This window comes from Odocoileus virginianus, chromosome 5 (assembly GCF_023699985.2).
Source record: "Odocoileus virginianus isolate 20LAN1187 ecotype Illinois chromosome 5, Ovbor_1.2, whole genome shotgun sequence".
NCBI classification, from domain to species: domain Eukaryota; kingdom Metazoa; phylum Chordata; class Mammalia; order Artiodactyla; family Cervidae; genus Odocoileus; species Odocoileus virginianus.
Window position 1 is genome coordinate 30651512 of NC_069678.1, and position 25453 is coordinate 30676964.

Below are 25453 nucleotides of genomic sequence, written 5' to 3' on the forward strand. Positions count from 1 at the left end.
CGTTGTCATCAGCACCAGTTGCAGACCCCTGGGCTCTGAAAGGTCACTCTTCTTTTTTTTTTTTTTTTTGGCTGCGGCACGTGGCTTCTGGGATCTTAGTTCCCCAATCAGGGATCAAACCCCAGGGCCCATAGCAGTGAAACCCCCGAGTCCTAACCACTGAACCCCCAGGGAATTCCCTGAAAGGTCACTGTTAACCTCAGACTTTTAATTATTATCAGTTCCTCTATGTTAAACAGATGGGTTTACATGAAAGCTTTGAGTATAATTCTTTTTTTTTTTACCAAAAAGAATTGACCATTGTTGAGCCTTTTCTCCCCATAGTGACTCAAATGTTACAGAATATGTATCGTGCAGAATACTGTGCTAAATACAGTGGAAAGAGGTGACATGATCAGCAGAGTGGAAAAAAATAAAATATAATCCCTTTCCTTAAGAAGATTATTAATTTGTTTTGTCTTTGCTTGAATTCAGTCAGGTCTAAAATGTGCTGGCATTGGAGATAAAGGGAAAACTAAGAGACTAATTAAGTCCTCTGGTTTTCAAGGATTCGCAGCTAACTCAACATCTGTTTATTGATCTGACTAGGAATAGAATATAGAATGGTAGATTAAACCTGAAGGACCACAGACAGGTTGGATAACATAGTGGTTAAAATCTTTGGGCCAAATGGAGTCAAGGTCCAATTTCAGACCTAAACACTCTTTTTTTAGTTTCCTCATTTATAAGACAGGGACTATCACATGAATCTCATAAGGCTGTTGTGCCAATTAAATGAGAAAACTGACTTCAAAGCAACTAGCATGGTACCTCGCCTATGACACAATATTTTTAAAAGTTAGTGATTATTGTTATTAAGCATCTAGTCTAAATTTCTCATTTAGTAGATGAAACTGCTGGAACTCCAAAAGAATATCTAAGGCAAGTGAGCAGACAAGTTAGGTCTAAAGCTAAAGCTAGTGATCAGACAAGTCAGGACTAAAATCCAGAATTATTTCACAGAGGGGACCAAGCTTCACTCTGAGAACAAAGCATTTCCAGAAATCCTACTAAGCCTTATTTTGTAATAGTAATGTAAAAAGCATTCAAAATTTTTAATCAGATAATTCTACTTTTACTAAAATAAGGCACAATTTTCTTTACTATCTTTTCAACAGCTGCAAAAATATCAATTATTTCCTTCAATGCCAGGAACTAACATAATTCTTTCCTATATTTTCACTAGAATATAGTTTTTTTAAAAGCTAAACACACCTGTTTTGGTATACTTACAATTGCCTTTGAGTTTTTTTCTTCTTCTCTGCTATTCTTTACAATATAGGGACACAGTCCTTTGCCTTGCTTTTGAAGAATGTACTGCACTAACTTTCATTCATTCTTTTCTCTTCTCTATTTTTAATGTTGATGAATTGCAGTGGTAGAAATGTAACTGAACTACTGATCAGTCTGTGACTTACATAGTACCCAATAGTCTTTGACCAGAGTTCTGATGCAGAGATGCTAAGAACTTGGTAATTTCCTGAGTGATAGGAGTATCTTTTGTTCTAACAAGGTGACTTTTGGTGGCTTCCAGATGGGACTGGTTACCAAAGATTGTCATAATTTTGGAACTTTCAGCTTCTCTCCACTCCCTCCTCTTGAATGTCATCATCAATCATGCCTATATAGAGCCTTTGTAAATATCCAAATGGAGATCTGGCGAGGCTCTGGAAATGAAGTTAATAATCGATCATTCCTTTACGTTGAAGCCTCCATAAAACCCCAGTGGTGTAAGCTTTGGAGTTTCTGAGTAAGAGAACACACTCAGGGTGACGGTGGCTCACCCCAGTTCCACAGGGACAGAAGCTCCTGTGCTTGGGGCACTGCCAGGCGATGCTCTAAGCATCACTTCATCTGGCTGTCCTTGTGTATCCTTTAACATATCCTTTATTGTACAATAAGCTGGTAAACATGTGTTTCCTGAGTCCTGCAGTTGTTCTAGCAGATGATCCAATGCAAGGAGGGGGTCATGGGAACATCTGATTTGCAGCCAAGCCAGACAGAAGTTGTGGGAAATGCTGTGATACTGGGCTTTATAGTAAGAAATACATTAATTGATCTCTGCCCACTGTTCTGGCACATAGCTTGTAAAACCTTGCAATTCCCTTTATAAGACCTGTAGGGGCATCTTTTGCTATATTTGGCCTTCTGTCATCGATTCCTAAAATAGCTCCAGAGCCATAAAGGTGAAAGGAGTGTCTAGTTATTCACAAGCCCCTTTCAACTATACCTGAATTTATGTTAATGAGATGACTTTTGGAAAACTTCTAAGGATCGGGGCTAATTGTCAGGGAAACTAACCATGATTAAGCAATTGGAACTTTCAGTCCTACCACCTGAGCGCTGGATAAGGGAGAGGGGCTTGTGGTTGGATCAATCACCAATGGCCAATGATTTAATTAAACATGCCTCTTTAATGGAGCTTCTGCTGCTGCTGCTGAGTCACTTCAGTAGTTTTCAACTCTGTGCAACCCCACCACCACCGCTGCCAAGTTGCTTCAGTCGAGTCCGACTTTGGGCAACCCCACAGATAGCAGCCCACCAGGCTCCTCTGTCCCTGGACTGTTATCCACCAGGCTCCCGTGTCCATGGGATTCTCCAGGCAAGAATACTGTAGTGGGTTCCCATGCATTCCTCCAGGGGATCTTCCTGACCCAGGGATCGAACCCCGGTCTCCTGCATTGCAGGCAGATTCTTTACCACTGGGCCACCAGGGAAGCCCAATGGAGCATCTACAGAAACTCAAAAGGAGGGGACTTGGGAGAGCCTCTGGGTTTGTGAACAAGTGGCAATGGTAGGAGAATAGTGAGCCAAGAATATGGAAGCTCAGTACCCTTTCCACGTGTCTTGCCCTCTGCATCCCTTCCATCTGGCTGTTACTGAGTTATATCTTTTTATAATAAACCAGTGATCTGGTAGTTTTATGAGCTACTCTAGCAAACTGATCAAGCTCAAAGAGAAGGTGGTGACACTCTCCAACCTATAGTCACTTAGTCAGCAGCACATGTAATACTGGACTTCTGACTGGCATCTGAAATGGGGGCAGTCTTGTGGGACTTAGCTCTTAACCTGTAGAATCTTACACTATCTCCAGGTAGATAATGTCAGAACTGAGTTAAATTTGTGAGACCAAGTAAGAGAAATAGAGAATTGTTTGGTGTTGGAAAAAAACACAAGTTATACCTGGGGATCTACTACTTGTGATTGGCATCTGAAGTTGGGGGCAGTCTTGTGAGACTGAGCCCTTAACCTGTGGAGTGTGTACTAAGCCTGGTTAGTTTAAGAATTGAATTAAATTGCAAGCACTGAGCTGGTGCTGTGGGAAACCCCCTACATCTGGTGTCAGAAGTACTGCAGTAGTATTGCAACAGTAAAGTAGAAACAAAGAGTTCTATCTCTTTGTAGGATTTATTTATCCAGATATATAGATAGATAGATAGATAGACAGAGAGAATATCTTCCCTCAATCTGTGGCTTCACTTTTTATTTTCTTAATGATGTCTTTGGATGAGCAGAACATTTTAATTTTGAATTTTCAGTTTATCAGTTGCTTTTAGGTTAGGATTAGCACTTTGGGGGCCTTTTATAAGGAACTATTTTCTTGATTTATTCTTTAGTTTAAAAAATTAATAAATGAGACTACATTTCAATTTTGAAGATTAAAATTCAGTAAGATATTATACCTCATAGATTGCAGTTTCATAAACTCAAGGTGGTCACAGAAAATGGCAGAACTGAATTCTATTTCTTTGACATTAAATCACTGTTTAGGTCTAGTATTTACATAAAGGACTATGTAGTATCTCATGGGTTATGAGTTGTACCTGAAAAAAAGCACAAATGATTTCTAATCAAAATAAATCCTAAACTAAGGGTTGAGAAATTTTTTTGGTAAAGGTCCAGATAGTAAATACTTTAGGCTTTGCAGGCCATGCATAGTATCTACTGTAATTGCTTAACTCAGCTATTCCAGTGCAAAAGTAGCCACAGGCAATACATACATGAATGAGCATGGCTGTTTCAATAAAACTTTATAGACACTGAAATGTGAATTTCATATATAATTTCCATGTCATGAAATATGGTTCTTTTGATTTGTTTCAACCATTTAAAAATGTAAAAATAATGCTTTGCTCACAGGCTATATGCTTTGCTCACAGGCTATACAGAAACAGACAGCAGGCATATTTGGCTTGAGATCTACACTTGAAATCCTCAGCTAGGCGAAAGTTCATTTTTTAGTTAACAGTTCTTGCTGTTACCTTTGGTGGGACAAGCTTACGTTTAGGATCACTCTTAAACTGAGGGTACAGCCCTCTGAGGACAGCTCTGCCTACTGAGAGGGTCCTTATTAGACTGCCGTGGCGGCTACAGGGCTTGTCTCTGCCCTCAGGAGTCTGATGTGTGCAGAGGAAGCTCAGGGTCAAATGCTTTTGCCCAAATTTCTGGGGCAAAAGGCAATTTGTGTGCTAATTTAGTTCCCTGGGTTTCTGTATGCATTTTGCTTTTGGCCTGTGAATTTTTAAAATTTGTCAATTGTTTACTTATCTATCATTTATTGCTGTTATCAGTAAGAGGGCAAGTCAGTATTTTATTATTCTGCAGAAACAGAGATCCTCTAATCACAAGTCATTTTTATTCACACTATCTAAAACCAATGTGCTGTTTTAGCCTCTGTAAATTTTTCAGAGTTTTGGAGGTTAAAGTCATAGAGATTTTCAGATTTCTTCCTATGAGTTATACTTCAGTCCAGCCTAACAGCTCTTAAGAGAGACTGCCAATATTGGTAAAATAGATTTAACATTGTCTGGTTACTTAAGGTAACTTTAATGTAGGTGGAAATCTTAATCAGGATTTAATTCCTGTTTATAAATAAAATTTTGATGTATTATAAATGATAAAGATATTAAATCAGCAAGAAATACCAAATGGAGGAAATAAATCTTTTCTAGGGAAGATTACTTTATCTATTCAATTTAATTTGTTTGATGCAGGACCTAACAAGATCTCATAGGTCATCAGCTTTATAAGAGGGATCATCCAAGTTTTATTCTCTTTATATGCTCTTAATGTTCGCATTAGCACAATTTCTGAAACACATTCTCTAAGTGAAGTTGGTATAATCTAACTCAAAGGTAGTTCCTAATTCTGATAAATTTTTCTTGTCTGGAGAGTCTCTAACAGACTTTGCCAAATGGAAATTTATGCTATCAATTCAGTTTTTTAAGTGCCATTAAGACTTTTAAACTGTACATGAATGTCAAATTCCTTGCCCCACCCCATTTAAGAACATTTAAAGTTCACTGTCTTAGCAAATTTCAATTATACAATACAGTGTTATAAAATATAGTCACCATGTTATATATCAGATTTTCGGATTTCATTATCTCATAGCTGAAAGTTTGTAACCTTTTATAACTTCTTCATTATTTCCCACCACTCCCAGACCCTGGAAACCACTTTTTTTTTACAACTTTTTAAAAGATTATACATATAAGTGATGCCATGCAGAATTTGTGTCTGGCTTATTTCACTCTGTTTAATGTCTTCAAGGTCCATCCATGTTATTGCAAATGGCAGGATTTCCTTCCTTCTCATGCCTGAATATTTCATTGTGTATGTGCACATATATACATGTACATGTGTGTGTACACACACACACACACACACACACACACACTCTCCATCTTCTCTCTCTTCTTTTGTTGATGGACGCTCAGGTTGTTTCCGTATCTTGGCTAATATGAATGATGTTACAATAAACACAAAAGTGCAAATACCTCTTCGATATTCTGTCTTCATTTCCTTCAGACCATGGTCCTTTTTTGGTATGATTAAAAAAGACAAATGAATACAAATTCAAGACTACCAATATAATATAGGCTTTATTTAAGTTTCAATCCTGGTGGTCAGACTTGTTTTAATTGTAGATGGTCTAAGACTACTGGCTAGAGAATATAGCTGGTTTCTGTCCCCAGTTCCTGTAAGGTAGCCTCTAAAGCCTTGGGATTTTGCCAGTGATAGGAGTGGCTCTGTTATTCATGGTGGGGTTCTAGAGTTTATACTAGTGAGATTCAGGATGGGGGAGAGACATGTTAGAGCAATCACGAGATTATAAGACAGAGACCTTAAGTCATACAGTATCAGTACAACCTGTGTGGAGGGGAGGAAGGATGGAGATTGAGTCCAACCCATGGCCAATGATTTCTGGGGTCTCCCAGGTAGCTCAGTGGTAAAGAATCCTCCTTCCAGTGCAGGAGATGTGGGTTCAATCCCTGGATGGGGAAGATCCCCTGGAGGAGGGCATGGCTACCCATTCCAGTATTCTTGCCTGGAGAATCCCAGGGACAGAAGAATCTGGCAGGCTACAGTCCATAGGATCACAAAGAACCAGACACGACTGAGCAACTAAGCTTGCATGCATGCATGACCAGTTATTTAGTCAGTCATTCTTATGTAATGAATCCCAATAAAAACTCTGGACACTGAAGCTCAGATGTGCTTCCCTGGTTAGTGATACACTAATCATTATCACACATCAACATGAGGCGGGTAGCTGACTCCACAGGGAAAGGACACAGAAACTTCACACATCGGGCCCTTCCAGACATCACCCTATAAGTCTCTTCCTTTGACTGGTTCTGATTTGAATCTTCTGTGCCTTAATAAAGCTATAATTTATATTTAGTGCTTTCCTGAATTCTGTGAAATCTTCTAGTGAATAATCAAACCTGAGCAGGTCAAGGGAACCTCCCAAATATATAAGCAGCTGGTCAGAAGTGAGGGTATCTCTGGGAAATCATAAGCTTGTAGCTGGTGAATGAAATGAGGGCAGTCTTGTGGAAGATTGTGCCCTTAACCTATGAAATTTGGCCCATGGGTAGAGTTAGAATTGCATTGCAAAGGCTCTACATATTTACTGCCACCTGTATTCCTGAGCTACTTTCTCTAACCTCTAAGTTCTTTGGTTCAGAGAGGAATTTTGACCATTTTTAAAGAATAAGCCTGTTATACATTACATAATTTAATTGCAATTGTAACAGTAGTGATTATTTCTGATGTAAATCAGACATCAGAGATTTTTTTCCCAACAAACTTTTATTAAGGATATTCCATGGGTACATTCTAGATGGCATGATACAGAGATAATTCACAATTCCTGCTGCCACGGAGTTCTGGTCTAGGAAAGACTCGGATAAACCATTACAACAGAATTAATTAGTGTGATAAAAGAAACATGACTTGGGACACATGGCAATGCCAAAAGAGTAGGTGAGAAAGGAAACAGAGGCCTGGAAGAAATGCTATCAGAAGTATGAGAGCTGGGCAGGGTAAGAAGGAGAAAGAGGATAGTGTGGAAGGTGAAGAATGGAGTGCCCTCTGGGACCTGGTACAAAGTTGACTTGCACATAGGAGAGGTAAGAGGTGCAGCCAGAGAGAAACACTGGGCCCAGAACATAAAATATCTTACAGACACTATGCTAAGAAGTGGGAGTGTACCTTGAATGCAGTGGGGAAGCACAGAAGGATTTCAAGCAGGAGAATAAAGTAAAAGATGTGTTTTAGGAAAAAAAAAAAAAAAAACATAAGAAACCAACCACCCCCCTCAAAAAAAAAAAAAAAAAAAAAACCACCAAATTGGAAGTGGTATAAGTAGATTAAATATCAGATGAAATTGGAATCTGTCTTAAGAAGTGCTGCGGTAACTGCAGACAAAAACAGTAAGCTTTGGAATTGGAAAGATGGAGTCAGAAACAAGAGATATAAGGAGGTAAAATGGGAATGTACTTATTTGATTTTGAAGGGGTCGGCACTTAGGTACGCATCAGGGTTTGGTCTGGATGGTGCTTCTTGTCACTAAATGGAATCCAGGAAGAAAAGCATCCATGGTGGGGAGAGTAGAGCTCAGTTCTGTATGTACTGAGATGCTGTGAAACAACTACGTATAGCCGACATATGGCTGAACGTGTGAGATGGCAGTTCGGGTAAGTTATTGCAAGTGAAAATACAGACACGAGGGTCATAACTTGAACAATTCTGTAATTACAGGAATGAATAAGGTATCAAATTGGAGTTTGTAGAGCAAAGAAAGAATGAACAAGACAAGAAAAGAATCTCCCAAAACACCAACGTTTGAAAAGTAGAGGGAATGAGAACATAGAACTTGAAGAGAAATGGTGTCACAGACCAAGGAAGAATCAACAAAACTGCAAAGATCCAGCAGCAGAATTTAATGCAGGTCATTAGAAACCATGGTTTCACTGTAGAAGGGATGCAAATCAGATTAAAGAACAGCAGGATTAACAAAATAGCAGGAAGGAGGAATTTGAGATGACCTCTGGATATTTTTTCAAAACATGATATGTGAGGGGAAGAAGTATTGGGTAATAGCTAGATGAGGTAAAAATTAGAGGAAGGTTATTCTGATTATTTTTAAGATGGGTACACTCTAATATGCTGAAGGTAAAAAGCCAGAAGTGAGGGAGTAGTTGAAATTAGGCTAGAGGATAATGGGTTTCCCTTGTAGCTCAGTCGGTAAAGAAACTGCCTGCAGTGCAGGAGACCCGGGTTCAATCTCTGGGTCAGGAAGATCCCCTGGAAAAGGAAATGGCAACTCACTACAGTATTCTTGCCTGGAGAACCCCATGGACAGAGGAGCCTGGCAGGCTACAAGGGGGTCCATGGGGTTGCAAGACTCAGACGCAATTTGGTGACTAAATCACCAATATAATGGATGAAGCTAGGGCTCTGTGAACATGGAAGAGATTAAGAGAATGGGTGGATGGATACATGTTCAACAAACAATATGAGGAATACCTTACTGCCAGTAGGAAAGGAAAAAACAATCGTAGGGATGGCACTACAAAGAGAAAACTTACATTACAACTCAAACTACTTACAAGGACAGGGCATTCATTAACAATGGAAATCCTATTGAGCCTGCTATTCTTTGAAAATGATACAAAATAGGCAATGATTTATATACATTCTCTACAGAGGAATGCCATACATAATATCAGGCCCAAATATCCCTTCCACACCATGGTTTCCTTTTCCTGAGGAAGCCAGGAATTAGGTACTGAAATAGATACATAAGTGGACATTCTGTTTCTGCTGAGTAGGCAGAGGGCATGACTATATGGTGGAGGTATAACATTTTAAACTAGCAGTCACTAGTACTCATTTTTCTATGAAAACAGTTTCATAAAAATAGACCACAAAAACTTAATTCATCCTGTAACAGTTTTCATGGAGAAAACAAAACACTCTGAAATGACGGTGTACTTAGCTGTCTGGAATCCTTAAAAGGTGAGTCACTCATTTATGAATGCCAACCCCACAGGGCAACCAATTCAAATTTATGTCCAGGAAACAGACTTCTGAAGGGGAACTTATAAAAATGGGGTTCACAAGAATCCCATTAACCTGAATGCTGTGTGGAAGATTGATATTTCCTTATGTTTTCCCAGAATCTAGGTAATAATATTCACTTTCCCGTACTGATTGTATGGTCATCAAGTAACCTTCAAGTTGGTAACTGAAAGAAGGAATGTCTAAATTAGGAATACACACCCCCTACCTCTCCCGAAACACTAATAAAGTTGACAAAATGATGCCCAGATTTTTATATGTCAGAAACAGGTAAATATAGTTAGTATTAGTCCATTGCTATGACACTGGTATTCTGGGTAACCTGGAAAATCCAGTTAACATGTTTGTAAGGCTGAAGTTCATCTGCAACTAAATAGTTCATCTGCAATATAGTTCCCCCCTCCAAACTGTGACATAAATAAACTAGTTATCTGGTGATCAGTCAAACAACCAGAGTTTCCTTGTGTCACCTAGATATTATTAAAAAAAACAGAATTAGATCAAGCTATTAGAGCATTATCCAGTTTAATTAATCCCCTTTTCGTTCTCTTCTCCCACTGTACACTGCCTGTACCTTTATTACAGCATGTATTGCTGCCTATTATCATGTTATCACTATGGAATGCAGCTACTGATGCTATTTTTCCACCTGAATATAATTTCTAGAGGGCACAGATAGTAACTCATGCTTTTCTTTTTCCCTAAGAATAAAGGACACATAGCCTTACATACAAGACACTCGATAAATATTTATTGTGTTGAAAAAGGAACAATAAAGGTCAAATAGGTATTATAGGGCTTCAAATTAGTTGTGAAAGGAATTAAGGTAAATCTCTGCATGTGATGGACACTTACAAATATGTAAGAATATGTCAAAAATGTGGTGGCCCAGAAATTTGTATGTCTAACTCTTAGGGCTTTTGGGGAGAAAGGCATAAAAGTATTCCAAGTAATTTGCAGAAATGAGTAATAGTCTCAACTCTCACTCTGTCTATTTATTCCTATATCCAGCTGGTTACGGGGTGGAGGTGGGGGTGGCGGGCGGCAGCGGTGGAGAAATCCCATAGCTCATTCTAGTTTTGTTGAATTTCACAAAAAAACTGGATTTCATGTTTAAAATAATCAAATGTCATGACACCCTGGAAAGACTGAGAGTTTTTTAATGATACATTTCTTTGTGGTTTTAAACATTACTAAAGTGAATGTAGAATATCATTAACTTAGGTCTGAATTTACTTTTATTCTCCTGACATTTGATATAAACTTCTAAAAGTAAGTTCAGAAGTTTGAATTGAAACAGGTTCCAGTTTGGATTGACATCAGATTTTAATCAATCCTTGTCTTCCCTTCCTCCATTTAATTATGTTCATGATCATCCACATTGATTTATATAATTAATGCATCTCAACTTGTTTTGCCACTGAGTAGATTCAAGATTGATTATTACTTCATACACAAATCACTATAATAGTTTATCAAATCACTTCCCTCTTTTTAGTCCCTTCCTTCTCAGTTCCATTAAGCATATCTACTTGATGGCTCTTGTTAAGCAGCAGTCTCACCAAGTTACTCTACAAATATTGAGTATCTAGTTCAAGCAAAGCACTGATACAGATGTTACAGAGAAGATAAAAACAGGTAAAACACTGCCCTTGTCCTTCAAATCCACAGCATAACTAAAGAAATAACAAGCAATAGTAATAAAACATTAAAGGAAATGAGAAGTGGAAGAAAGGAAATAGATTGCAGCTCAGGTGAGAAACTATAGTATACACTTTAAATATACTATATTTTAAACTAGAATTTAAAAGTTAAGATGCCTACGGAATAGAAAAGGAGTATTCCAGGTGGATGTAACAATACTCAGCAATGAGTGACTGTGAAAGTTAAAACAAAGTAACTGGAACTAATATACAAAGCTCAGTCGCTCAGTCGTGTCCAACTCTTTGCGACCCCATGGACTATAGCCCGCCAGGCTCCTCTGTCCACAGGGATTCTCCAGGCAAGAATACTGGAGTGGGTTTCTATGCCCTCCTCCAGGGGATCTTCCTAACCCAGGGATCAAACCCAGGTCTCATGCATTGCAGGCGGATTCTTTACTGTCTGAGCCACCAGTGAATCCCAATATACAAAGAAGATGAGATAAAATAATGTGGGCTCAGCTAGTAAAGAATCCACCTACAATGTGGGAGACCTGGGTTTGATCCCTGGGTTGGGAAAATCCCCTGGAAAAGGGAACAGCTACCCACTCCAGTATTCTGGCCTGGAGAATTCCACGGGCTGTGTAGTCCACAGGGTCACAAAGAGTCAGACACGACTGAGCTACTTTCATTTTCACAAACCTGGGCAGCAATCTCATTACATGCTATCTAATGAAGACTGCTCTTTAAAAGTGCTACTCTAGTACACAGTGATACAGGGTATAATATTACTTTAAAATAAAAACAAACAAACAAAAATCAAGTAACACAGGATCCAGGGTATGTACTCAAGAAAGAGCATAGCAGGTGAACAACAGTTTAAGAAACAGAAAACTGGTCATTGGGCCAACAGGCGCAGCTGGGCAGGCTGTATGCAGTCTATGTGAACGGCACTTTTGGTCCACTACCTGTTCAAAGGTATTCAGTAACCCTGACGGTTTCAGACAGGTAAGCATTTAACTTTGTGGGGGTCTCGCTTTGCAAAAGGGAGCTCACTCAGGAGGAGATGCATCTGAAGGCAAGAAATTAAGTCCAAAGTCTGAAATCAGTTGTACAGTTCAATCTCTTGAAACAACAAGACAGAGATGCTGGTCCTTAGGAACTAGGTATAAGCAAAGGATCAAGATTAGTATGACTTCTGAGTGTAATTTCTATGTAAGATTATTACAGCTTCTTCAAGAAAAGGACTGGCCCCAGACAACACAATGCCATAATCCCCTCAAATATCCCCAACTTACTGATGGGAGTTTAATAGGTCATAGACCAAAATTATTAGGAAAGGAAATAATTGGAAGGAAATGTTATCATATCATTATTGAAGGAAAAACATTTGTCTTTTTTTAATAGTGATTAATACCACATTTGCTTCCTTTCATTATAAATAACATTTCAGCTACATTATAATTTTTAAAAGCTTTGTGCTTTAGCCTATAAATCCGTACATTTTCTGAGTACAAATATACTAATGGCAAGTTTACTTTTTGGGTGAGGGGAGAGGAGAGAATGGTCCCAAAGTGCAACTTTAGTTAGACTTGGAGAAATTTTGTAAAAACCAACTGATCAGAAAAAATCTTTGTTTGGTAATGTATCAACAAATGTTAACTATGTACCACACTGAAGGCCTTTTGATACACACTTTACATACATTACTACATTTAATCCTCAGAAAACATCTAAAGGTAGAAATATTTATAATGGCAGCTAAGAACTGAATGATTACTAAGTACAAGACACTGTTCAGAGCAATTTATATGCAATATTACTCCCTGTAATCCACAAGATGGTCCTATGAGATAACTACCTTTATTGTCTGCATTTTACACATAATATATCTAAGGATTCAGGAATGTTCCTAAGGTCACACTTTTAGCACGGAGGGCCAGAATTCAAGTCTAGTAGTCTGACTTCAAAGCCCAGGTTCTTAATCACAGCTTTCTACTGCTTCTGAAATCGGTATTCATGGCATAAACAGTATCTTTGATACTACTGTTGCATTTTATCAAGTCCCTATTATTTAATGAATGTTCAAAGAGGAGCAATAACCAGAAGCGAAGATAAGACTAAAGTAGATTCTATTTGAGTCTGGATACCAATAAGCCATTATTTTCAGAAAATATAATGAACTTGGAAAGTGAGGCGCTGAAAACTGCTGAAAAGAAACAATGCTCCTCAGTTACAGCAGAAAACTTTACTGTAAATCAAGCAAAAAAATCAAATAAAATAAACTAAAATGCAAGGAAATAAGGTTAAGATGAATCATGTCCTATGCCTGCCTGGGATTTAGAAAATGAAAACCAAATCCACTCCAGGAAAATTAAGTTTGTGGAAATTCTGCAACTTGATATAGACAGGGGTTTAATTTTGGTTAAAAGGGTTTCTAGATTTACCACAGGAAAAAAACCAGCCTCTAAGTAACATAAGTGACCATATTATCTGAATAACTCAATGTCCACAGAGTTTATTAGTGTACATATTTAATAACGACAAGAACTTACGTGGCTTTAAAAAAATTTATATTCTGATTATGCTAATTTACAGGCTTATGGAATCACTGCATTGCTCACTGCTTCATATCAGAATCTGTTAAAGAAGGGAAGGTAGGAAAAAAGGAGGTCAAAGACAAAGAGATTCTATGGGGTTTAGAACAATGAAACAAAGGCCCACAAGTGCAAAGATCCCAGGTGGATTCCTGGTCTAATATTCTTTGCATTCTAACTTGCTCCTTCCACAGGCAGAAGTTTCTGAATCTTAGAGTGTTTCTTAGAAATCAGCTAAATATATCTATTTCACTGATAGCAAACCCAGTCCAAACTCACATAATGACTTGGCAACAGAGCTGGAGTAAATAGGCATCCTGACCATGGGCATCCTCTCTGGATATGACTATATTCTTTAGACACACACAGTCGCTGGTGCACACATATTCCCACTGAAAGTATCTTAATTTGTAAGTCATTTTGCTTACTTACAGGTACAGATTCAGCACTTAAATAACATTGTGACGGGGGGAAATACTTTTACTTCTTAAAAAAAGTAAACTTACTGTACACATATTTACACAATGTTATGTGTCAACTATATCTCAATAAAGCTGGAAAAATATTGTTTGTATAAGCACAGCAAAGAGATTAGAAAAATGATAGTGTTTGTTATCTTTAAAGATAAATAAATAAACTTGCTTAGAAATGTCTTCAATTAATATTGTCTTCAAAAACACTTTCATCCAAAGTGAATTCCAAACTGATTCTTCAAGGATAGCTAGGAGTTAGCCAGAGGATGGAGAGAAGAAATTAGTCTCAGGGCAAGATAAGCGAGAAAATTGTTCCAGGCAAGTGCTCAGCATAAGCAAATGACTGCAAAGAGAAACACAATACTTTGCAGATGGGGCACCTCTTAACAAGTTTGACATTCATAGAGACTAATGCTCAGCACAAGAGATGAGGCTGGAAAATGTACTACTAAAACACTGAAATTGAAATACATGAACTACTTGTTGTTCAGTTGCTAAGTCATGTCCAACTCTTTGCAACCCCATGAACTGCAATACACCAGGTTTCCCTGTTCTTCACTATCTTTTGGAGTTTGTTCAAACTCATGTCCATTGAATCATTGCTATTTTGATTTGTGATAGAATGTTATATTCTTTCTCTTTCAAGAGCACATTTCCTATTTTTTCATGAGCAAACTACTTTTATGTACTTCAATTTTTTAATCAGCTTTTTACTGAAGTATAATTTACATACAATAAAATTGACCAATTTTCAGTATACAATTTGATGAGTTTTGACAAATTACAACCACCATTACAATTAAGATATAGATTATCTTCATCACTTTAAAAAGTTCCCTCATGCGTCCTGCAGTCAATCCTTTCTCCCATCCTTGACCCCTGGTCAGCAATGATCTCTCTGCCACTAACCTTTTGCCTTTCATAAAGTTTTATATAAACAGAATCATATGGTAAACAAACAAAAAACCACTTTCATCCAACACACAAAAAATAGTTTTAGTAATATTAAAAAATAAAGAAATTAAAGAGTGACTAAAAAACTTGCATACAAGGTGATAAATATCTTAATTATCAAGGAACTGCATACTGAAACCATAATGAGATAGCAATACACAATCACTAAAATTTTAAGGACACACAATACCAAACATTGGCGAGGATATGGAGGAATAGGAACTCATTCATTATTGGCAAGATGTGGCACCATCTACTGTAGTAAAAAGGCTTTCCTGTGGCTCAGCTGGTAAAGAAACTGCCTGCTGGGAAGATCCCCTTGAGAAGGGAAAGTCTACCCACGCCAGTATTCTGACCTGGAGAATTCCATGGACTGTATAGTCCATAGAGTCACAAAGAGTTGGACACAACTGCACAACTTTCACTGTAGTAAAAACACATGCATCCTATTAACACAGGTATTCAAATTCTTGGGTATATACCAAGAGAAATGGTATATACCATTTACTTCCAACAAAAGACAGATATAACAATGTTTAGAGCAGACTTCTCAAATTGTACATTTAAAATTTTGCAGACTTTGCTGCATGTAAGTTATATACCACCTTCAAAGTACTCTTTTACTCATCCATATTGAGATTCTGAGATTCATCCAGGATGTTTTATGTAGCAGTAGTTCACCTTTTTAATTGTTATATAGTATTGTATTGTTGAATGGACTACAATTATCTTTTTAATTGTTGCTGAGCATCTAAAATTTTAAAAAATTGTTTAGAACCCGAGTGAACATTTTCACTGCTCATTGGATTTTGTTTACTAGAATACAAACAAAGTTCATCTGCATGCTAGCTTTCTTCTATTTTGAATATTAACATATTGGTAGGCAACATTTATTTGGTGCCAGTCAAGTCTACAGTGTGCAAGTCAATGACAGAATGATAGAAACAAAGTTTTTCTCAGAAAAAGTACCTCAGAGTATAATAATAATGTTTGCTTAAGATGACTCTTATGAATCAATAAAATAGTCCTCCTAGAGGTCTAATTGAACTATGTCAGGATTTCAGAAAACTATAGTGAATGAGGAAAAGAACGAGAACCAATCTTGGTGGAAGAGGAGTCTGATTCCCATAATCTGATAGACACTGTAGATTACCAAAAATTAATTCCAAACTCCGTATCTGCCATTATTGATTGAGTCTTTACTACATGCCTGATACTGTGCTAAGCCCTTAATATGTATTTTTTCATTTAACCTCATAATAATCCTATGAAGGATGGTACTATTATCTCTATTTCACAGATGAGACCACTGAGGTTTAGAAAGGTAATGCACTACTGAAACCACATACAAGCCCCTGCGTCCCCGTCCTTTGAAGTAAAATGCTTCCCTTGTGGCTCAGACGGTAAAGAACCTGCCTGAGATGCGGGAGACCTGGGTTCGATCCCTGGGTCAGGAAGATCCCTGGAGAAAGGAATGGCAAACCACTCCAGTATTCTTGCCTGGAGAATTCCATGGACAGAGGAGCCTGGTGGGCTGGTCTATGGGGTTGCAAAGAGTAGGACACAACTGAGTGACTAACACACAATCAGTTTCCCTTGAGTCTCAAAAGACTGGCTCAAGAGTTAATGATTAGGAAATGTGAAGGTACAGAAGCAAAGAATAGAAGTTGGGTTGGGAAACTGGTAACAATTTAGACTACAGATTGTTATCAGTTACTATAGATTCTTTCCCATGGCAGAATCACTGATCTCCCAGTTCTCTAAAAGATATAAAGGCCTGACACACATTCCTAAGTTGTCTTTAGAGGATGCAGACCCCCACCAGATGAAAACAATGCCCACAAGAACACAGACCCTAGACCTGTTGAGACCCAAAGGCTGATGATGCTTGAAACTTCACCTTGATGTCAACCAATCTGAGAACTATGCATAAGCTGATCACATACCTTGCAGCCTCCTCCCTTACAATGCCTTTAAGACCCCCTTTCCTAACCACCTATATAAGTGCCAATAAAATTAATTTAAAAAAACAACAAACACTTACCTGAAAGCCACTGGGGAGTTTGGGTCTTTTGAACATGAGCTACCCACTCCCCTTGCGTGGTGCCCTGCAATAAATGCTGTACTTTCCTTGACCACAACTCAGTGTCAGTAGATTGGCTTTACTGTGCACAGGAAAGCAGACCCAAGTTCGGTTCATTAACACTACTGAGCAGAAACACCTAAATTTAAACCAAGGTCTGAAGGATTTCAAAATATGAGTTCCTAATCATCATGCAAACTTCTCTCTGCGTAATTCTTCCCTTACAAATAATGTATTTATAATAATATTACTATATGTAGATGTGGACTCATTCATTCAACATGCATCTACTGAGCACACGTGCCAAACACTGTTCTTGGTGTTTCTTTCACATTAGTAAACCAAATGGAACAACAAATTCTTGATTTTCTGGTGCTTATATTCTAGGATGGCATGGACAATAAACATAATAAATTAGTAAATTACACAGTTATCTTAGAAGGTAAATATGTGCTCTGGGGGGAAACAGCAGGTGAAGTGACTAAAACTGTCAGTTTTACACAGGTTAGGCCTCACTGAGGAGGTAAATTTTGGGCAAAGACTTCAAGGAAGTGGAGCCAGGAACAAACAGATATCTGTGGGTGGTGGTGTGGAGAACACCACGACGTGAGGCCAGAGAGACAGAAGAGCAGTAAAATGCAATCACATGTGTACTTATCTAACTCCTGTAGAAATGCAACAAAATAATAACACAAGTTGACGGCTAAGTGAATGGATAAATATGTGATTGAATACATAAAGCAAAATGTTAAAACTGTAAAACCTAGGAGGTGGCTATGTGGATATTTACTGTCAAATTGTTTTAATTTTTCTATATATTTGAAACTTTTAATGATAAATTGTTGATGGAAATGCAGTCATACTTGAAACCTTTTAAATGGCAGGAGAGAAATTAATTCACACAGAAACATTCTGCAAAAAAAAAAAAAGATGACGCCAGGTTTTTTCTGCTTATATTTGCTGAGGTGGGGAAGAAAAAAGACTGCCATAACATGTTTACTTTATCTACCTCCAGAAAAGTCCTCCAAATCCACACTCTTATTGAGAAATGAAGACAGGCAGAAAGGTGTGTTTAAGAATTCTTTAGTGAAAGTAAGTTCCTTTGACCAAATTTTGAAAAGTAAAACATGACATTACTTCTGTATTTCAAAATACAGTATTTCTTTGCCAACTCAGAATAACTTCATTTACAATATAGATTTACCAAAAAGAAATAAAGTATACCTTCCTTTGGATTACTAATTATTCTTTATGGCAATGTTCTTTCCCTGTGAAGCTATCTGAAATCACTCAAGGAAAATTTGAAAACTGAAACATGCTAGAAAATGATCAGTACATTGGAAAATTTACCTACTCAATAGTGACCATATAAAGTATATATGACATGTCATGAGCCTTTCAACATAAATGACTTCCTAAAGTATCATAAGCAAGGCATGTTTATGTTTGATAATTTCACCAATGATTTTTGACCATCATCAAAATATCACTCTCTGCATTTCATAAAGACTGAAAAAGAAATCATCATAACAAATAAATTGCTCAGCTCATAGTGAATAATGATCTATTTAACAAACATTTATTGAATACCTACCATGTACCAGACACTGTGATATGCCTTAGGGATGAGAATATAAATAAAATATAGCTCCTGATTTCATGAAATTTATGGTTTGATAAAGAAGATACACAACTGCAAAACACCTAAATTGACCAGTAAGTATATATAAGCAGTGTTACTGTAACAAAAAGGAGATACCTAAATCTAGTTTCAGGATCTCTGGGACTACTTCTTTGATTTAGTCTTAAAGAATGTGTAGCAGGGATTTAGGAAGGAGAAAATGGCCAAGGCTATTCCACGCTGAGGTGGCCGCCTGACTAAAGGCAGAGAGGCACAGAAGAGCATGTTGTGGGCACAGAACTAGACAGCTAGAGAAAAAGCTCATGGTAAGTAGCGGAGATAGATGAAGCTATAGAGGTAGACAACTGTCACATCATGGTTGATCTTGTGGGACATGTTAAGGAGGCTGGACTTTCTCTTGGCCTCAAAAGGATTTAGAAGGGGAGTGACATTTTCAGATTGTATCTTAGCGAGATCTCCTTGGCTCCTGAGAGAAGGATGAATGTGAAGGAGACATGGTGACCAGATGCAGGAGTGGCATAATGAGGACCTGAATCAAGATTGTGATGGTAGCCATGGTTTCTATTGAGAAAGACCAGCAGATTGTCAGATTAAAATGTGAGGTGACTTCCAAGTGTCTGGCTTTGATAGGAGTCTACAGATGACAATGTCTTCCAATCAAAGCAGACAATATAGAAGGAAAAGCCAAGTTGAAAGCTGATGGATTCAGCTTTGGATGTGTTAGATTTGACACGCCTCTGGGTTACTCAGATGATTTCCAGAAAAAAGTTAAATACAGGATGCTGAGAAAGAGGTCTGAATGAGAGGTGAAAATTTGAGTCTGCAAAACGTAAGAGATAACCTGAAATCATGGTAATGAATATTAAGGATTTCGTTTGTTTCTTAATGTAGCCATATAGGTGTGCAGTAGTAGGAATGATTTTTAATAATTTCCCTAATGTCTAATGATGTTTGGCATCTTTTCAAATGTGTATTTGCTACTCATGTAACTTCTTTGGGGATGTGTCCATATTTAATTTTTTCCCATTTTAAAAACTGTTTTCTTATTATTGTGTTCTGAGAGTTCTTTGTATATTCTCAATATAAGTCCTTTATTGGATATATGCTTTGAAAATATTTCCTCCCAATGTGTGACTTCAATGTTTTCTGAAGACCACTGTTTTTATTTTGCTGAAATACAATTTATTTTTTTCTTTTCTCTATCATACTTTTAGTGTTGCACCTAAGAAATCTTTGCCTAAGTAAGTCACAAATTTTTTTCTCCTGTTTTCCCTTGGAAATTTGAAGTTTTCCACTTACATCTATGAGTGATTTTACTTTTGTTTATTGTATGAGGAATGAATCTAACAGTAACAGTGGATAGAACCAATCATTAAGATATACAGAATTAGAAGGCCAAAGCCTGGATGAAATTCAGAGAGAAAAGATAGCCAAGGCTAAAGGACGCAGAATTGAGCAAAAAAGCATTGCCAGAGAAGCACAATGAAAATTATGAATAATCAATATTGCCTGCTGAGATATGCAATGAAATTCGTCTTTTTAACTTGGATGAGGTCATTAGTGACCTTAGGAAGACCATATTCAGTCATAACAAATGATCTCGGCATTGGAACTACATTTAACCAACCACTTTAAGAATTCCCCCTGTGGAAGCGTTGTGGCGAGGTCTGAAATCCGTGAGCATTCTTAAAGGTCACTTCTCAGGGCACAGGGGGGTTTTGGGCTTCCCGACTCTGACGATGACTGAGGCAGATTCCAGTCACACACCCCTTGGGGCACTCCAGAATAAAGTTTCAGGGACAAACCCGAGGAATCATGGCCCCGCTGGGAAATTAGAAACAACATTCATCACCAGTTTTGCCAAAATGACAGCTCGACAGGAAAGCAGCTGGTTAAATTACAGCCGAATGAAAAGGAGAGAATGGGAATGTGTGCATTTGGGCTATCTCGGGGCAGACTAGGAAAACACCCTTCCACCCGCCACCCTCTGGTGTTTCTGGAGGAGAGAAGGAAGGCGTGGGGCTCCTTGGTGCAACCTCGCGGCTGGCTTTCTTCGCTGGCGAAAAGCTCTTGCACTTACCTGGTTTCAGGCTGGGATGTTTACAAAATTAGGGGATCGTGGGCAGGCCTCGTCCCTTCCCAAAGGCCATGCTGGGAGACTGGTCGGACGCCCCTGACCGGGTTAACTTTCGCCTCCCAGCCCCAACACCCTGCGGGTCAACCTTAGAGGCGGTGGGACGTGCGGGTGCGCCAACCCGGAGCCTACAGAAGTCACCGCTTCCAGCTAGTCGTGAAATGCCGTAAAGCGGAGGCGCTTTGCGGCATCGTAGGTGAGGCCGGCGGTGTGGCTCCTTTCTCCCGGTAAATCCTACGCTTGGGCAGCTACTTCTGGAACGGAGGCAGATAGGAATTTGGGGAGGACAGCGATTCAACTGTCGTTTTCTCAGCTGGTAATTGTCTGCTCCTAGCGTTGTGTAATAAGAGGGAAAGCGGGTGGGGCTATTTAAAAACACTCCAGTCCTTATTTATAAGGCGGGAAGTTCTTAAATCTCCCGCTGACATGCCGTCCCTCCTCGGGTTATTTTGGTTTCCTTTTTCATTACTAGATTTTAGGTATCCTCGGTGTAGCTGACACTTGATTTTCATATTCATTTCGTCCTGCAGTCACCCTCCTTCTGTTATTTGAGATGTTTTACATGATTGGTTTGGGCCTGGGAGATGCTAAGGACATCACAGTCAAGGGCCTGGAAGTTGTCAGACGCTGTAGTCGAGTGTATCTGGAAGCCTATACGTCAGTCCTGACTGTAGGGAAAGAAGTTCTGGTAAGTGCTTAAGGCTTTCCAGCCTCCTGGGAAGACGGATATTTAACAGCTGATTTTTTTTTTCTTTTACACTAAGCTGAATCGAATTTTTCAGGTCACCTGGTTGAAACCCTTTAAAACACATCCCCTTCTCATGAAGAATCTGAGTACATCACATGGCAATCATACATTAACCATGTGACTTGGAAAATGAAAAGGTGCTTTTTCTTACAAGTCTAATTGTGTAGCTTTCTCCATTAAATAGGAAAGGAAAGTTATTTTGCACTCCTGGGGATAGTCGTCAGAATCCCTTATTTCATGAGATAGCCAAGAAATCCTTTCTGAGTTGAGCGCTAATGAGCCTTAATGAGTTGGTTATGTATTCAGGGACCAAACTGAAGGCTTCCCCCTTTGAAGTATTTCCATAGGGAATGGTAATCACCTTTCTGTCTGTGTCATATCCAGAGAGATCTAACCTTTAAATAGATGGTTCCCAGTCAGGCTTATACCCATACACTTGAATGTGTTGAGTGAGCCAAGAACTTGGTAACCATAGAATTTGCTAGCATATCATATATTTAGCTGGGTTTGGTTAAAGGCTCAGTAAATTTTTAAAGAGGGGTCAGATTCAGGTTCATCATCAAGTTTCAAATAGAATGTAGATTAAGATGCAAAACCTGATGGATATATATTACAGGAGGAGGGAGAAGATTTTAGGATTGTCTGGTCTATCAAGTCTTCCAAAGAAAAAGGTGACCTAGAGAATTTCCAGTCTTCTGGCCTCTCAGATTAACAGCCCAGGGAATTCTGAAGGTCTCACGGTTACTTTAAAACCTGAAGAAGGACTGCTACTTGAATTAGCCATACTTTAAAATGAAAGTTGTGTCTAATGACCAGCTTTGATTTGTTGGCTTCAATTTAATAGGATGGAGCCACAGTCTCCAAGCTCAAGATGATAGAAATATTCCTTTCTAACTAGTGATCAGGGGCATTTAGAATGAACTTAAAATCTTCTTAGAGAATATAGACAAATAACAAGTCAGTAGTTTTAAAGAACTGTGCCTGGTTTTATGTCTTTGTTCTGTCACATGTTAACATGTGACCTTAGACAAGCCCTTTAACTTTTGTTTCTTACTTTGTAAAAAGAGGACAGAAATGCCTGCCTTACAGGATTTTAGCATAGTGGCTAGCACAAAAGTGTTCAGAAATAGGAGTTAATAGACGTTTCCAAATATCTCCACATCTCAGTTCCTTCATTTGTCAAATGGAGATAATAACCAGTTGGAAGACTGTTAAGATTATATCATTTATTAGTGTATTTGAAACTGCTTTGCAAATTTAAGTGCTAGCTAAATGTTAACTTTGGTTATTATGATTTTTAAAGTATTTTCCCCCAAAAAACATTTGAACAATTATTACTTATAGGGTCAAGACCTGGTCCTCGAATGGGGATGGAAAGTGAGGGAAGCATGGTTTGAGAGTTTGGGATAGAAAATGGATAAACAGTAAGGTCTTACTGTACTGCACTAAGTGAACTGTAGTCAATATTCTTTGATAAACCATGATGGAAAAGAATATGACACTAGATATTATGCTCCTCAGGGCAGGGGTTGGGTATGTCCACACTGTTTCCAACATAATGCATAGAGCTTGGCATGGAGGTTGCACACAAGAAATATCTTTAACATGAGTGAATGAACAAATACATAAATAAGTGGTTATGTTAAAAATAAAGTAGTACCTGTCTATTTCTGCTTTAGCAATTTCTTCCCTTTTTTAAGCATTCTTTTTAAAGAGGATCAGCCATTTGATTATATTGAGGTATTAGTGCGTATTTCTCTTTGAGGATTTTTTTTTTTAATATTCTGTTGTCTCAATTAGATAATGAAATGTTTCTTGAGTTAGGATAAGTGATAAATATGGAGTGAACATGATAGAAGTCTTGAGGAGAGAATGGGTTTTCTGTTGTTAAGTCATTTATAAAATATTGGATTGGATTACTGCCAGCATTAAGCTAGTAACATGTGATTCCTTGATCTTTAAGAAATTTTAGAAGTTCAGAAAAGAACATCATTTCTTTCAGCTTTCAGTAATCATATGTGTGTTCTCTTACATATGTGACTATAAATGTTCTACAACTATTAAGTTTACTGGGCTCACAAAATTAAAATAAGGTATATAAAATGAGTGATTAAGAAAAGATGTGTGGTAAGAGGGAAAATAAAACATTTTTCATCCATTAAAACATTGCCATTGGGAACTTCTGGAACATTATCTCTAAGAAGATGTGCAATGAAAAGGAAAGGATCTTTTTTTCACAATTGAGACACTGACTATAGTTAAGTATTAGGAAATAATTATCACTTGGAAGTATTTAGCCTTTATCTTCAAAAGCTTCATGATTTGTTCATTTGCTTGACAAATATTACTGAGTAGCTGACACTTTTCCATTATAGCAATCTTATAACTTTTGACATATGATATAATCCTTATGACTAAAATAAATTTATTAGCATGTAAGAAATAGTATTATTTATCTATGCATCCACTTTTACTATATTTGAGTTATATATTACTCCACAGGAAATCAGTTATAAGATTCGTGATCTTGCATAATAGGTTGTAACCACTACCCCATGACCAGTAGCTCACTCTCATGCAGCCATTCTAGTTAAGGTCAGCCTCTTGGGTTTATGCTTTGGAGTTGAACTTCTGGGGATTTGTTCACAAGCAGTTTGTATGGAAATTTCCTATATATTTAGCATTCTTTTTTTTCTCCTGAAACTCTGCCTTTTTTTTTTTTTTACCAGAAACTAGGAAGCACAGTTTTAAATTAGTCTTTCCTGCAATTATGTAGGAATGATTGCTGGTTTTGTAAACAACTAAATCATAATTTTCTACTATTTCTCATTGAGATTATCTTTTATTTTCACCAGGGTCCCATAGATTTTCCCAACTACCATATAGGTATGGTAAACATAAGTTAAATAAACATATATTATTGTTTAATATATTTATTTTGTAGTATTGTGTTTCTGAAGCAAGTAAGGCTCATGCATACATATTTTCTATTTAAACTACAATGTTTGGTTAGACCCAAATTTAGAGGTTAATTTAAAATGCAAAAAGCCTCAGATGTTAGGAGGTCTACCTCCTCTTGGGATATTAAGATAGCCCCAAAGACAGAGTTTAATTGCAACATGATACAGCGTGCTAGCTCATTGATGAATTGTATTCAGGGATCGGTGTTTGGATGGTTGCCAGGATTTGCACCAGCCACAGACAAAGATTGTTTTGTGTGAGAGAGTGTGTATGTGTGTTTGTGTGTGTGTGTTGAAATGGTCACCTGCTGTCTCATTTTTATATTGAATTTAAATCTATAGGAAGAGTTTTATGAGAGAAAATTGATTCTCGCTGATAGAGAAGAAGTGGAACAGGAGGCAGATAATATTTTAAAGGATGCTGATATCAGTGATGTTGCATTCCTTGTAGTTGGTGATCCATTTGGGTAAGTCAAAGCAGATACTTTGACTTTTAATTTATTTACTTTTTTAATCATTAAGAATTATTATATTTAGAACTTTGTCTTCCAGGTGCTGATAGGAGACTGTTTATGTAGGCTCTGTCTAAAATTTTATAGTTTAAACTTTGGTTATCTTTGAGATTAATGAAGAAAATTTACTTGGGAAAGATGTCATCATATATCACTTACACTGGTTATCAGGTGTCAAGTTTATGTTGTTGCTTTTGCTTTTGTTTAGAAAGTCACTTAGGACATCAAATAACAAAGTAGTATGTTGTTATTAAATAGGTATATTGCATTATCAAGAGTCATACATGTCATTTATTTTG

The 25453-nt window shown here is 37.7% G+C and overlaps 1 protein-coding gene and 1 long non-coding RNA gene across 6 annotated transcripts in view; one reads left to right on the top strand and one right to left on the bottom strand.

The window, feature by feature from the left end:
• Positions 1-20969, bottom strand: part of LOC110145668 (uncharacterized) — a 120627-nt gene extending 99658 nt beyond the window's left edge. For 3 of the 4 annotated variants that reach the window (XR_011487774.1, XR_011487773.1, XR_011487772.1), the window contains exons 1-2: positions 20881-20969; positions 13607-13691 (exon numbers count right to left, since the gene is read on the bottom strand). This is a non-coding gene — a long non-coding RNA (uncharacterized lncRNA). The remainder of the gene's footprint in view (positions 1-13606; positions 13692-20880) is intronic. The other variant, XR_011487775.1, reaches the window with a different exon arrangement.
• Positions 20970-21077: 108 nt separating this feature from the next.
• DPH5 (diphthamide biosynthesis 5) overlaps positions 21078-25453 on the top strand; it is a 28676-nt gene continuing 24300 nt past the window's right edge. The window contains exons 1-3 of one of the 2 annotated variants that reach the window (XM_020906093.2): positions 21078-21161; positions 21465-21622; positions 24985-25109. In XM_020906093.2, coding sequence (XP_020761752.1) covers positions 21488-21622; positions 24985-25109 — 260 coding nt within the window. In that variant the 5' untranslated portion in view covers positions 21078-21161; positions 21465-21487. Of the gene's footprint in view, positions 21251-21464; positions 21623-24984; positions 25110-25453 lie in introns of both variants that reach the window. The other variant, XM_020906092.2, reaches the window with a different exon arrangement.